Source organism: Meriones unguiculatus, chromosome 6, assembly GCF_030254825.1.
Source record: "Meriones unguiculatus strain TT.TT164.6M chromosome 6, Bangor_MerUng_6.1, whole genome shotgun sequence".
Classification (NCBI taxonomy): Eukaryota; Metazoa; Chordata; class Mammalia; order Rodentia; family Muridae; genus Meriones; species Meriones unguiculatus.
Window position 1 is genome coordinate 77523331 of NC_083354.1, and position 15448 is coordinate 77538778.

General features: G+C 44.8%; 1 protein-coding gene across 14 annotated transcripts in view; it reads right to left on the minus strand.

Moving 5' to 3' along the window:
- Positions 1-15448, minus strand: part of Mast4 (microtubule associated serine/threonine kinase family member 4) — a 585425-nt gene that overhangs the window by 148626 nt on the left and 421351 nt on the right. The window contains exon 1 of one of the 14 annotated variants that reach the window (XM_021649180.2): positions 13066-13622. The exons of 12 other annotated variants lie outside the window; for them this stretch is intronic. In XM_021649180.2, coding sequence (XP_021504855.1) covers positions 13066-13157 — 92 coding nt within the window. In that variant the 5' untranslated portion in view covers positions 13158-13622. Of the gene's footprint in view, positions 1-13065; positions 13623-15448 lie in introns of those variants that run through there. One more of the 14 variants, XM_021649189.2, reaches the window with a different exon arrangement.

Below are 15448 nucleotides of genomic sequence, written 5' to 3' on the forward strand. Positions count from 1 at the left end.
TTTCACCAGTGACCACCAAGCCTGGCTCTCACAGTCATTCTTCATACAGTCACACATCATACAGATACCATTCAAGTCTTCTGGAAATCTAACTGCTGTAAATATGGGTATTTAAAAAGAAGCTCAAAGGGATAAAGCAGATAATAAAACAGGAGGTAGAATAAGGTGTTTGTTTTGTGATATGTGTACTCATTTGTATAAATAGAGAGGAAAACAAAAGCTACATGGTTTTAACAGTGGTTTTATCTGAGCATTGGCTTTGGAGGTAATTTTCCTCTTTAGGGTCATTTTTATCTTCCCCATTCTTGGTCAAGGGCAGGTGTCAGTAAACACTTAAATGCTACATAAGATTCCCTGAACTTCAAATACAATAAAATACTGGAAAGACGTGGTTGTTCAAAAGCAAAGAAGGCACCTCAAGTTCATCCTTTCTAAGATGCATGTTTTGTTCTTACTCTGGAAATTCCAGGCTTTCTTCTGGGCCTCAGAACTTCCCAATACCTATGGTCTATGTTTCGAACTCCAGGCATCACACACACACACACACACACACACACACACACACACACAGTAAGTAAAATTGCTTCTAGCGATCCTGTTCCCATATCTAAGCCAAACCTTTCCCACTTGCCAAATTGGTTATCTGTCGGTTTCTAGTAACTTCATCTATGTTGCTTCAAAGGGGGCATTCCACAAGTTGAACAACATGAATTCATAATTTACGCCTTTTCAAAAAATGACTCACTCTTCCTTATATTCTTGCTACTTCTCTTGATATTATCAACCACATGTCAACCATATAGTATTATAAGAATTACGTTTAAAATGGATGGTAAATGTAGCAGGGTACTCTGGATGAGAGCCTGAAAGAGGAGGAAAGGACCTTTGTGGAGAAACTGATTATTGTTGTTTCAGAGACAGGGCCCCAAGGTGTAGTCCAGCCCACAGTATCCTGAAACTCACTATGTAGCCCAGGCTGGCTACAGTCTAGTAATCCTTCTGCTTCAGCCTTGAGTGCTGGGATTATAGGCATGAGCCAAAACACCTGGCTAAGAAACTAAAAGTTTAATAAAATAAAAAAAAAAATTTCTTCATTGACAAAAAGGGTATAGGGGCAAAATAAAAATGTCATTCTAATCTCATATTAACATGATCACTTCATTAAAATATTTAAAACTTGTTGAGGTAACAGAAACATTCTACATACTCGTTTTGAAATTAGTGACATGACAGTTAATTGTTAAAACTTAGGTAACATCATATATAAAAAGCAAACTTGGCCATCTATAAACTGTATTAACATACCTGATTTCAGAACAAAAGGAAACACACTTTGCTGTCTGGACTTTCTCCTCTACAGTAAATTAATTCCAGCTTTAGACCTTATGTGAAGCCACCTGAAGCAGTCTTGGACTTGGGTCAGTAGTAATGAAAACACATTTAACAGTTAGAGTGCCCTGAAGGTTTACCTTTTTCTGTCTTAGAAACAAAGAAAAACAAAAACAACAAAAAGAAAGGGGCAGTAATTCTTTAGAAAAGGCTCAAATGTTACAACACAGGAATCCGGAGGCAACCAGTGAAGGGTTTCTACTGGTTTAGAAAATTCTAGACACAATATTTGTGTCTTCTGCATGTTGTCGACTATTTATAATTTATTCTGACAGAGTTGTTTTCTACATTTCAGAGTAGTCACCTCTTAGATCTTAGTGATTTTCTCAGAGGAAAAGCTGTATTTAAGTGAATGTCATCAACCATGGTCCTCTTAAGAAATTAGCCTAGTATAAACAAATGGAATTACTGTACTTTTTAAAAACAAAAGAAGCCTACAAAAAATTCTTTCTAAAAACTCCTGGAAGAGTTTGGTTTCTGTTTTTGTTTTCATCCTGTATTCTCCTGGTAACTGCCAAATAAGATGCAAGAACTGTTGTCTGTTCTGGGCCGCGAAGTACATGCACTGCCGTATCCGCATGGGTTTCATGTATTCGTGTAACACCCACGCTCAATCGAATGCACAGGCCTTTACAATAGAGGGAAATCTCAGAAAAATAAGCCTGGATGCAGTGGGGAGTTCCTCATTCAAAAGGCCGTAAAACAGCAGCTGTTCAGAGCTACGCCCTAAGTAAAGCTTCACTTGAAATGCACAAGCCCACTCAAACACCATTCTAAACTGTGATGCTTTAAGATGAGGAGATTGCAGGAGCATACATATACAATTTCCACTAATGGGAAAGAGAAGCAGCAGGTGGCAATTTTAAGACAAAAGCAAAGCCTACTTCTATTTTTCATTCTCGCCCCTCAGACAGCAGGTGGCATTTCTATAGCAAAGATCAAAATTACCGGAGCTCTCTGCTCCACAAATCTCTCTCCAATCGCCAAGAGAATGCTCGTTCCGTAAAATTAACACACTCTAGCCTTGCTTTACAAACATTACTTTCACATAATTAGGCTGCTGCTGGAGCCTAGTTCTATAGGAACTGGGAGAGCAAAGTTCCCGTCAGGACTCACCACTTAATCCTGGTGAGACCTGGGGACCACTGCATTTCTCTGAGTCCCCACTTGTTCCCTGCATCACCGCTCTAATAATGTCACCTTTACCGCACCATCGTGAAGATTTAGCACCATTCACATCAGGTTCCCTCAAAAGATACTCTCCCCATCCGGCTCCTTGGCTGACGCGGGTAGATCTCAGCTGCTTATTGTATGCTACTGTGATTATTTGTCAACATTTCCTCATAACCCCACTGAACTGGGCTACTTAATTAAAAGGACCATGACATACACTATCTTTGGTTCCCAGATGGTTATCACAGCCCTGGTGTAAAAGGCACTGGATGAGTACTGGGGAGAGAAAACAAAAACTGTGGCAATGTGGCAAGCCCTGGACGGCATCCACACAAGTCAAACGGTGCAATTAGGTTATTAGGTTATCGGGTTTCAGAGGGTGATTCAGGCTCATCTGCAATCTCCCAGAGCAGTAAAAGGGTCACACAGAGCTGTGTGACTCATAAGTCATCCCCTCTAAGTATTTTTAACTGTAATTAAGTTCCCATATTTCCAAGGTAACTCCTCCGAGCTTGGCTTCGCTATCTTCTGGCCCAGTTTAGAAACATCTGGCTTCTCTTTGGCGCTTGTAAAGCTGCAAGGGGAGCTACCTGGCCTCAGCCACCCTGCTCAATCTAATTCCTATTACATCTTGAAAACCTCATCTGTAACCAGAAGACAAACAGAACAAAGCAACAGCAAATCCGAAAGCTCTTTAGCCTACCAGCTTTAACAAAGCGTTTAAGATGTATACACACCTGCGACTTCCCAACGAAGGCCGTGCATGCTGGGCCATGAATACCCTCCAACCATATTAGTTTCTCTATTAAATAGATTTGAAAGCAAACCTGTGCAAGAGGCTGAAGGAGCAGCTACAAGCCACTGCCTGCTGGACACACCTCTAAGAATGGCAGGTTTGCAAAGCAGAGGCTATTTCTTCAGCTCCTGGCTGAGCGTGTCGCCGGCATGGGAACTAAAGCGCTGGCTTACAACAGGGCCCCAGCCTCTCTGGAACAATAGGTCATGACGAGCTTCCTCAATGCCAAAGTAAGTGTTTAGAAGGGATTTCTGCTAACTGAAAGAAAAGTGTAAAGGGCACATATATTTACTCTGGCTTAGAGTCAATACTTCTGAAGGCCTCTTGGTGCCAAGAGTCAGAACCCTTTTCCCTCATGGATTCCCAACCTGGGAATTCCACGTATGTGTGTAGATCTTAGGAATGTCATGAAAGTATGGTATCACACTAACGTGTAACAAGTAAAGTGCCTGTGTAGTATTTCACAGTTTATCCCAAGTGTGACTTGGAAGACTAACATGTAAGATGACTTCTCAACAGGGAAGAACTCTCCAAACTACTCACAGAGAGCTCCTATGAGATGAAATCAAGGAATAAGCCGTCTTCATAAGCCTGTCAAAGCCATCAGATCTAGGAACTGGGCTAAAGGGAGTAGGCCTCCAACCGGAGCCTAAATTCTTATTAAGAAAGCACCTTTGGTCTGGTGAGATGGCTTTCTGTAAAAGCACTGCAGATCTGAGTTCAGTACCTGGGACCTGAGTACATTTTGGAAGGAGAGAAGGAACTCCTGAAAGTTGTCCTCTGATACACACACACACATACACACACACACACACACACATACATTCATGCATGTGAACATACTAAACCAATTAACTGATTAAAATTTTTTTAAAGAAAACCAACACTGTATTCTCAGCTTAAGAACTCTTGATTTCTATGGCTAATTTACTCAACTGACATCTTTGAGAAGTAAGGCAGCACAGTAAAAATATAGCAACCAGCATATACTAAAGCCATGGCCTAACCTCAGACGTGAAGCCCCAAAACACACAGAGGGTTATGATTCATAAGCACATGAGCCTCTTCAACAGACTCTATCCAAAGCAGTCTGAACTTCCCTACATGCCCATCTGTCACCCTGGCCACCTGGAGACAAGGAGCTAGCTCCCCATTCAGGGAACTACCATGTATGGGAAATGCAAATTGAACCATTTGTTCAGTTTGCAGAGGCAGGTGACATGCAGATGACTGGCCACCTGCCTGCTTCTAGAGCAGTACAACAACACTAGTTTGGGGTGAATGAATTCTCTGTTCCTGTGGATGGGCATTAGGGTGAAGGATAATAAATAGATAACTCACAGGCAAAAATAAAATCGACTCCGTCTATCATTATCTAATGTTTGGTTCAGGTAACCTATTTAAAAAATGCTTTTGATTTTTTCCACCAAAAGTCTAAAATTTAGCCAAGTAAAAGTTAATACTTTTACAGGAATTCGTTCTCAAGGTCCAAGATCAACAAGCCATCAAACTCAGACTTAGGAAACAACATTACATAATAGCCATTTAATAGCTATTGTTTCACAGTACAAAGAGTTCATTTGGCATTTCCTAGAGAGCTTTATTCAGTTGGTAGCTTTTTCCCATGACAAACATACTCTCCCTACCCCAACCCTCCATGAATCTATAAAATAAAACATTTAATAATTGTAATTTCCAAGGTAGAGACACCTAGCACGCTGCATTTCACAAGACACATGCTGAATGTGAGTGAGGCATATCTTTATTTTATGTAAGCTATAGGTGCGGTGACTTCCTTCAGGTTTAACAGCCGAGAAACTGGGCACTGGGTAGGTAATCCTCCACGGGTGACTCCTAAGGAGGTGACACAGTCGGATCTGAGGCATAAACATGTAACATTTAAAATTAGAACGAGGCACGGCCTAAAAAGCTTCTACAATACTCATAGTGAAAAACGGGCCTGCTGAGGTCGGCTGTCCTCCCTCTAACCTCATGACCACAGGAGACCTCAGCAAGATCTCCAATATGATCCATCCAGTGGCTCTCTCCACCCACGTGATTTGCCCAGAACCTAAATTCACTCTTCCAAAAGTTGCTTTGGATGTGAGCTTCCATGCGGGTTAGAGACCTTCCAGAGTCCTCAGCTCCCAGGAGGTTGAGATGTCACGGTGAGATCTGCATTTTGTCTGCAGTCACAGTAGATGAAAGACAAAAGCCAGAGGCACTGGTAAAATCCAAGACCAAACCAGGAGCAGAATGGAGAGATTCCCAGGGTTCTGTAGTTAAGCAAGCCACATTAACAGCTGCCTGCTCTCGGCGATCCATTTTACCTTCAAGTGCTGATGAAAGCCTAAAGCCTGCACTATCTTCCCTTTTTCTTTAAGACAAAACAATATGACTGTTCAGTTTGAGATCAGTGTAGTTACCTTCTCTAATAAGCATGCCCAATAGCTGTTAGTCTAGCTAAAACTTCCTCAGGTCCTCCTAGTCTGTAACAAAGATTAAGGTCAACAATTTTAGAATTTACAGCCAAGTTCTTGATGGACCATCCCTAATCTCCAGGCAGATAGGGCGCAAAGAAAACAGGAAGGATCCAAACTACAAATATGAACAGCCCATGGAAACTTTTATTTAGAGATTTCTCTGGTTACAAAATGTACCCATGTGTCATGAAAAACACATTTGTGACTATTAATATATAGCCAACTTCTACTGACAGAGAGTGACAGGTTTTAATAGATGAGGTTACGCACACCATTCATCTACTTTCAAACTGGTAGCCCCAGGCCCTTTTTTAAATATCTTGGCTCTCCTAGTTAACTTTCAAAGAGATTAATCAGTCACCATGATGTCATACTCAGATGACAAGGTGACATCTGGTGAAGATAGGTCAGGTTAAGATACCTCTGTGTATGCTCACACCAGAGTTGGGTATGGACAGGACGGTGTTGATGCGGGTTCAGGACCTCCACTCTGAATCTTTCTAAGGGAAGAGCTACTTCTATACTAACCAATACAGAGAAGACTCTCACAGAGTTAACGTAGCTTCTGCCCAATTCCAGGCCTTGTCCTCTATAGGTCATCTCCACAGAGGGACTCAGAATTTCTTGATACCAGTATCTATCAGCTTTTTAGTCTTTACCTCAAAGCTTATGACTGCCCTGCTGTAAAGATATCATTTAAACTCCCGATACCAACATACATCTATCAAGAAAACCAAACAAAGCCATAAAAGAGTGATACATTCTATGGCACCTGCAGACCTTCCAATATCCTATCTCCCAGATGCAGCACCCCGAGAGTCACACAGCCGGGAGAAGCACAGACGCAGTACTGAGTGCTTCCCAGTTACGGGGTGAAGACCTCACACCTCCCCTCAAAGCACATGCTCCACATTCTCAGGACTTATTTGCACACCGATTCTTTCGAATCCTACTTTTTTTTTTTTTTTTTTTTTTTTTTTTACATTGACACATTCCTCTCCACCCTGTGCCTCCTTCGCCCATCTCAATACACTGAGCATTCCAGGGCACCCAGACTATCTGGGAGCTCCTCTTCTAAGCCAGGCTGGCCTTGAACTCTTGTCTTTGCATTGTTGGGATCTGGGCAACCTTAGGGGGAACTGCAGAGGCTGGAAAAACTCGCTGTCCTGTGTGCAAGCCCAGGCCCTCATCACACAGCATTAAGAGGCTTAAATGCCAAGGTCTTGGACTAGAGCCCTCTCCTCCCTGGATGGAGTATTCACGAAAAGGTTGAGCAGGGTGTGGTGTGGGGGAGAGCACTACAAGACACCTTCAGGGCACATTAGCCAAGCTGGAGATGACTGCGGATGAGAGAACAGCAGGGCGTGACCACAGGCAGCCATAGGCAAGGTACAGTGGAGAACATGAAGACAGGAGAAGGATGAAAGGAAGCAGTTATGAAACAGGCCTGGGCAAGGCAAGGAGTGGGCGGAAATGGGCACAGGGACTCAGGGAGGGGCCTAGCCCGCAGGTCGGGCCTGGAGAGGCCAGGAGGAGCAACACGTGGGGCCAGGTTTCAACCACCTGTGGAACCAGCTGCAGGGAGAAGGGCTGGTGCCAGGGCTTGGGAGGGAGCTAACAGATGGTGAGGGGAGTTACGTACACTAAGAGGTGGGGTTCTGTGTAGGTCTACGTGTGTTCAGAGACAGGCTGTCACTACCCAGGCCTGCTAGCCTGAAACTCACCATGTAGACCGAGCTAGCCTTGAACTTGCAGCAATCCTCCTGCCTGTTCCACCCGAGTGCTGGGATTAAAGGTGTAGGCCACCGCACCCAGCTGAGTCAAGGCTTTAAAGAGAAACTCCAACAGTGAGCGAGGAGGGGAGGAAAGACTCACAGGAGGTGGGAGGAACTTGAGCTTCCAGGGAGGATGAGAAAAGAAAACTTCTGTCATTGCCAGTTCTGGTGATGAGGTAGCCATGGAGTGAGCAAGAGTGAGTAAGGGGATGTGATTCAAGCAGAAGGCTCCTCGGCTGCCACAGTGGAGAAGGCTTGGTATCCTGATATGTGATCACTGCAGTTGGCTGCCCACGGAAAGCGGTCACTCAGCTTGCCTTTCCTCTTCACTCTGCTCCAGCTTGTTAAACGCCCTCTCAGAGCACCAGCGGACAAGTGTTGAAGCTGAGGGGCACTGATGATCTCCACATGCCAGGGATAGCACACCCACATACAGGCACCCTTCATTCTTAGGGAACTTTGCCCTCCTGAAAGCCATCTCTTCTGTCTCGTCTCTGCCCATTCCTTCAATGAGGCTCTGTTGCTCTCCCAGGTTAATTTACACCTCCCACGGTAAAAACGATCATTTCCAGGTCAATGCCCTGTACCTAAACTCAACTTCCTGTCTGGGGACTTTCTCTTTGGCCTTCCTCAGAGCCTTTGATGATCCCAGACAGTTGCCACCAGATGTTTGCCGCAGTCTTCAGTCTCCCTTTAAATATTACCTTTTCAAAGAGACCTTCCCTGGCCACAGTATTTAAAACAGCCCCCACTCCACGCCCACAAGGTTACTCTCGCTTCTGAGTTCTTGCTTACAGCTGTCGGAACACTGACCTGGATTTGGCAATGGGCTGTCTGAGCTATCTGCCTACTGGGGAGGCTGACACACACTGTCTTATTCACTACTGCATCCCATGTCTCAGCGTGAACTGAAGGCAGGAAGGAGCTCCCTGGGGTCCGTAGGACTTAACCAAAACTCCAAAGAAGTGGTTTCCACTATCTGGGAATATGAGAAGCAACTCCAACTACCACACTCCCCTCTCTTCTCCCATCCCCCACTTTCACACGTTTGGCGAGTCCAGACTACCATCCAGATGGCCCTCAAGCCAAAAACACTTTCCAGGGCCGTCACAGCATCCTTGTTTGTGGTCAGGGCCAGAGGCTCACTGGCTCCCATCAACTTTCCCATCCTTAACTTCTCTCACAGCCATCCATCCTTTCTTTTAAACTCACACAAAAAAAAAAGTTTCAGCGAGGCTGCCACGATGGCTTAATGGCTGAGTGGTGGTGGGTAGAGCTCACCCTACTTCCAGATCTCTCCAGAGCCACCAGACAACCCCTTTTCCCCACAGGATTAAGGGTATGCTCCCTCAGCTCCCCTCAACCACACTGCTGACTACTCGCTCCCATGTTGTAATGACAGCGGTGATGTCAACAGCTCCGATTTATTCAGAGTTTTTATTCACCGGTAATTGCATTAGGAAAATAAAAGGCGCATTAGCCAAGCTGAAGCTGACGAGAGATGAGAGAGCCGTGGGCCGAGCCCTGTCAAGGATGAAAGGAAGCAGTAATGAAGCTTACACACGTAATAATTCAATAAGTAACTTATTTATCCCTATTTCAAAGATGGAGAAACTGAAGTTCAAGAAAGTGAACTTGCCCAAATCGCAGCGTTAAACTCCAGTGTGCTGAGCTCAGAGCCACCCTCCTCCTCATTGCCTTTTTACATTTTTGCTCCAACAATGCCCCAGCGATGTACTTAAGTGCTCTCTGACCTCTGTATCGCCACAGCCACATCATTTCTCTGTGTACATCATTTCTATCCACTTTGGGAAGACGCTCTGCTGTCTGCGAAATATCAACTTATCTTCCAGAACCACATCAACTGTTGCCTTTGAGTCACTTACCCAGGTACATAAAAAGTGCTTAAGAGAAGTTGATGTAACTGGACTGGCAACAAAAGAAGTGAGTGCAGACTTACCAACACCCTGAGCGTAAGTCAGGGCAGAACGAAAGTCCATTTTCATCTTTCTCGTCTACACTTAACCAAACAAACTGAAAAACTCACTGAACAAACACTACAGATATTTCTGACGGGAGGGTGTGATGTTCATAAACAGTCAATACATTTTGACAATTATGTCAGTTAAAAAAATCCTTGCATGTACCTGCTACTCAGAACAACCCTAAGTAATGCAAATTCAGAAAACAAATTAAGGTAAAAACAAAACTTCCTTTATTCTTTGATTTTTACAAGTTGGGATCCTCAGGAAAATACAATCGGAAGATTTGCTGGAAGTGATCAAGAGAACCAGCCTGAGCACTGGCATGGATAAAGGTTTTAGTGATGTGGGTGAGGAGGGGCCGCCACTCCGATTGGGAGGTTACCACTTAAGCCGATGACAACATTGTTTCCAGATGAAAGTTAAAATCCAAGCACCTCCAGGCCCTCTGGAGCAGTGATTCTCAACCTGTGGGTCACAACCCTCTTGCTGGGGGGCGGGTGTCAAAAGACCCTTTAAGAGGGGTCACATATCTGACATACCGCATATCACATACTTACGCTACCATTTGTAGCAGTAGTAAAATTACAGTTACAAAGTAGCAGCGAAAATAGTTTTATGATTGGGAGGGTCACTTCAGCAGGAGGAACTGTATTAAAGGGTCACAACATTAGGAAGGCTGAGAACCGCTGCTGTAGAGCAGCATTTCACGTCGAGCAAAAGCCCACCCAGAAACTCAGCGGTGTGTGACCCAGAGAAGATATGGCTGCAGAATGCCTGGCCTCCTCCTCCTCCTCAGGTTCTTAACCCAATGGAAAAGAAAACCCACTGGACTAGAGGTCCATCAGGGACACAGGTAGGTCCTTTCTGCTGTGAGGGAACTCTCAACGAATTCCATAGCTACAGATCTATGAAGTTAAAGTTGTGCGCAGAGCTTACTCCATTCTAAGCTGAGAAGCTGGGAAGAGCCTGTCTATGAAGTCCAGCTCTGTCTCCTTCAATGAAGCAAGAACACTGCTACTGAGATGGCCTTGAGGAAGCAGGCCAAGGGAAAGAGGGGGAAAGGACAGCTACACAAGGAAGCATTTTTAAGAGGCTCTCTGAGCTTTAAGGCAAAGCAGGAACAGTTGGCATCTATCCAGACAACCCATCCCTCCCATGGCTGTGCCGTGTGTGCTATACAAGGATTGTGGTACAATCCTAAAGATCTATGTGCAAAAGTTAATCTGTGAGCTCCTCTCCTCAAGCACTCCATGAGTTACAGGCCAGGGAGGACTCCGAGTTAGAAGAGACACCTTAAATGCTTTCCTGTGAGAGGAGGAACCAATAAGCCAGTGCCATGCTGGGCCAGCAAGGCAACTGTGATGTTGGCTTGTATGGTGACAGCATCTGTCACAGTTCAGGTTTTGAAGGTGAGAATGAAGAAGCATCCCATCGCTCTTTTGTTTGAGTGGGGCATCCTGCCTGCTAGTGAGCTCTATGACACCCATTCACAAGCTTGGAGCTAAGTTTTCCTCATAGAAGATGCTAACACCAAAAAATACCTGAAATCAAAAATAAACTGTTCCTAAGCATTCTGGATCTGGGATACTAGACCAGTAAGCACAAAGGAAGGCTGGCCTGTTACACAGACAATAACTAAATGGATGGCTGCAGAGATGTCTTCAGGCACATTTCCAAACTCCGCACTTCTAGAAAGAAGAAACTCTTCATCCCACCCCCTTCCTGAACTGAAGACATACGTGAGAGACTGAGAGAGTGGAAACAGCCCTCCTCAACTCTCCTGTCCCAGGCTCCATCAGACTTAATTGGAGTGAGCAGGCTGGATCAGCTATTATCCTCAAACTCAGGCCTGTCCAGCCTGAGAATTCCTCACATGCCAGATTCTTTCAATAGGACCAGCAACAGGTGGGCAGGGATCGGGAAGAAAGGTTCTGCCTGCTTTTCAGGACCAGACACACAGGTAATGTCAGGGCCTCCTTATCTCTCTCTGCCCTGATCTGAACTGGCTCCAGATCAGGGCAGAGTGGCGGGACAGCCAGGGCTGCCCACTGGGAGGCAGAAAATGCTCTAATCAGACTGAACAGGTGGGAACCCTAGTATTTAGCATGGCAGGGCACGAGGGCCTGTCCATGGAGACTTTGTATTTCTCCTCAACTTTACTTGCTAAGCTGAAAACTTGGAACACTGAGGGCACAGTATGGGAAGATGGGGGCGGGGTCTGACAAAACTAAGATGATTTGAACACAATCATACCACAAAACATGAAAAACAGCCGCATGCCTCAATGAATGCTATGTGATTTAGGGTCATCGGCATTACTCAAGCTGCATTAATAATGATTTTAAAGCCTTCCAGATCTCTCTCTGGGTCTAACACACACACATACACACAAGAACATGTGATTTGTGGATGTGCATATATGAAGTAGATGTACTCTACAGTGCAAGAAATACCGTGGCAAACTTAAAAAAGAAAACGACTGTTTGAAAGTTCTTCTCATTTGCATTTACGCTATACATAGCTACAGGTATTGCTCCGCCAAAAGATCAACTTTCCTGTGCTCTCTCAACAGCAGAACACAGAGTTACAAAGTTCCAAATCTGATAGCTGGCATCCTGTTTATTTAGCTAGACTGTTTCAAGCACATTCACAGGCACATGCCAAGCCAATTTTTGATTGAAAAGAAAAATCTGTATTTACACAATGCAGGGGTTGTAGCTCTCTGAAAATACACCAGTGTGACTTGTTGTTTCGGACAGAAATGCGAATGAGACGTGAGCCTCCTTTAAATCATATCTCACTCCAGCTCTCTGCAAACTCTGACCTCTCTTTCACCTGCAGTCAGTCCCATCTCGACTCTCAACCAATTCTACCCCACCCAATCCATTCTGTCAAATATATATAAATATATATATATATTATACACTCACATATATGTACATCTATTACAAATGAAAGGCTGGCCCTATGTAAGTAATAAATGTCAGGAAAACAATAAAAAGTCAAAATGCCAAAGTTGGAAAGATCTTCTTTAAAAGCATTAAGTGCGAAATCGGCTCACTTGGGTTATCTTTGCCACACAGATTCGCATCTTGTAAGTGACAGATGGAATATCTAACATAGGGCAAGCCTCTGGAAGCTCTATAAGGAATGCCAGTAGGCCGAGCTCTGGGTGAATGAATGGTAAAAATACAAGTAGATAAATGGACAGAGACAAAGCACCCCGTGGCAAGGCAATGTCTGATTACACACACTGCAAAAGAATTCTGAGCAGCGCACTGATGGAAGCCCCAGGAAGCCCCACCGGGGAGGGGAACCACCTAAACAGACTCGCCCTAGCAAGGCATAAACTTTTCAAACTGTCACCAACAAACAAAACGACGGAGGCGGCCGGGCTCCGGCAGCCCCCAGCCTCTGCTAGAGAAAGCGTTTCCCACTCCAGCGCGAAGATCCCGCGTTTTTACCTTTGTGTGCGCCGGAGCCTGTTCCCACTCCTCAAATGAGGCAAAGTAAAGTTTGAGAGCACAGTCCAGAAATTGGGGTCAGACATATCCATTTCTTTCTTTCTTCAATTCACTGCGAGTTCAAGGCCATGAGATCAAAACGGAGATGGGGAGAAAAAATAAAGGGGGAAAAAAAATCCCAGTACTCAATCCCTCCAGAGAAAACGTGCGGTGAACTGTGGTCTCAGGAACAACTCGGAGCCTGTCTGAGAATTGCCCGTCCTGCGCTGGCCTTTAATTAATGCACAGCCATCTGAAATGTTCAGGAAACTTACTTCCTCTTGTGTTTGCCCTCTCCGAGGAAGCCTCGGCCAGCTATAAACAGTAATTACAAGAGTTTAGCCTGCGTTCTGCTCAAAATGCTGTCTCCCTGTGATTCAGTCCAAGGTACTTTGTCATCTGTTTGGCAGATACCATTTGCAGCTCCTGGGGGGTGGTGGTGGGAGGAGGACTATTTTAAGTCTATGGTTCCGGGAGGCTGTTGCTTATCAGCAAACCCATTCACATCCGAACATGCCCAGTGCAAAGCTTCCTTTTAACGTCTACATACAAGGAAAAGAATTTGAACGCAAAAGCTTCTTTTGCCCTCCCCTTCTCAAGGGAAAAAAAAAAAACCACCATGGAAACTTGAAAGCACTTTTAGAAAACTGGCCTATGGGAGTACTTGAATCTGACACCTTCGTGTAGGGTCCAGCTGTAAGGAGGCGGCCCTGGCTCGGCCCCCAGCTGGGCCTCCTGGGAAAGAGAGTGGGGCCCCCCTGGTGTACTCTGCCCAGGAGCAGACGCAGGGCTGGAGCATCCTCGCAGCTCCCCCATCCCAGGGCCTGAAATGGATCAGTCCCTCAAAATAAATAAATAAGTCCAGCTGCTGCACAGGAACACTAGTGTGTGCTGTGCACACCTGAAGGCTTGGGTGATTCACCACAGGACCTGGCACAATTGTGGCGCTCTGAGGGAAGTCCCTGATGACTCCCGAGCTGACGCGACCTGTCGTCTTGGAGAAGCACACACACGCACACCACACTCACCTCAGCGACACAAAATTCACGATTATATCCAATTGATGGATAACTGCAGTGCACACCTGTTTGGCCTAATGGATTGGAAAGATGAATCTAGTTAATGATCGCCTATTACGTGTAAATATAATGCCTGGTCCTGATTTAACAGCATGAATTCCTTTTCCTCCCAGCAAGTTAGTCTGACAGAGAGGAATACGGGAAGGGCTGAATCTAACTGTTATTCATTTTGAAGAAAAGCATGGTATTTAAATGACTGCCCAAACCACAAAATGTTTGTTCAAAAGTATATAAAGAAAAGAATTAAATTTAAATTATTTGCTTTTAATTTAATATTATATCATAATTATTAAGTCTTGTGATCCACAGAAATATTTCCTTGCCCAAAGACTCCAAAAAGGGTTAGATGACAATCCTTGTATGAGGCATTCATTCCCACAATCCTACTTTCGTCTGGAGTTTCCACAGACCTCTGAGACTCACAGAAATAAAAGAAAATCATAGACTCCACCCAATTTTACATAGGAGGAACTGAGTCTATGAGCAGTAAAACAGACTCATTTTCCAAGATCCTAGAAGTTTGTTTCAGTGGTTTTGCCCTCTCTGAGGTCATACCTTGTTGGCTTCTTAATATTTTGTAGTACAGTCACGTTTCTGCATAGGCAGGTTCAAGCATGCTCACACTAACAGTGTGAGAACAGTCAGGTGTGGTGGTGCACACGCAGGATGGCTGGCACACACGTGGCTTCTCAGCACTCGGGGAAACCACTGCCTGAGTTCTAGGACAGTCTGCGCCACATGGCAAGAGCCTGTCACAAGAACATAAAACCGAAGAAATGACAACAGCAGCCATAAACCCTGCAAGTAAAATTGTGTGACTAGTGAATGTGGAGGAACTCTTCTTGTTCTCGTTCCTTAAATAACATGTTAAGCTTATAAAATATTACTCATTTTATTTGTGTATGACTGTGTGCATGTGTTCGTCTATCTGTGCTCCATTTGCATACAGGTGCCCCACAGTAGCCAAAGGGGACATCACATCCCCTGGAACTGGGATTACAGACAGTTGTGAGCCGCTAAATGTGGGTGCTGGGAACCTGACCTGCAAGAACAGACCCGTGTTCTAAACTCCTGAGCCATCTCTCTACCCCCCTTTATAGGAGGCTTGAGTATCCCTGACCCAAGGGATGCTTTGACATCCTAGAATTTTACCCATCGATACTGAGAGATGACGGACCACTCTGAATGGTATAAAGTAATTCCCACGCGGTAGTAGGGTTTCTTGCTAGTGACACTGCGGCCTGGGCCATTCTTTGGTTTGGAGG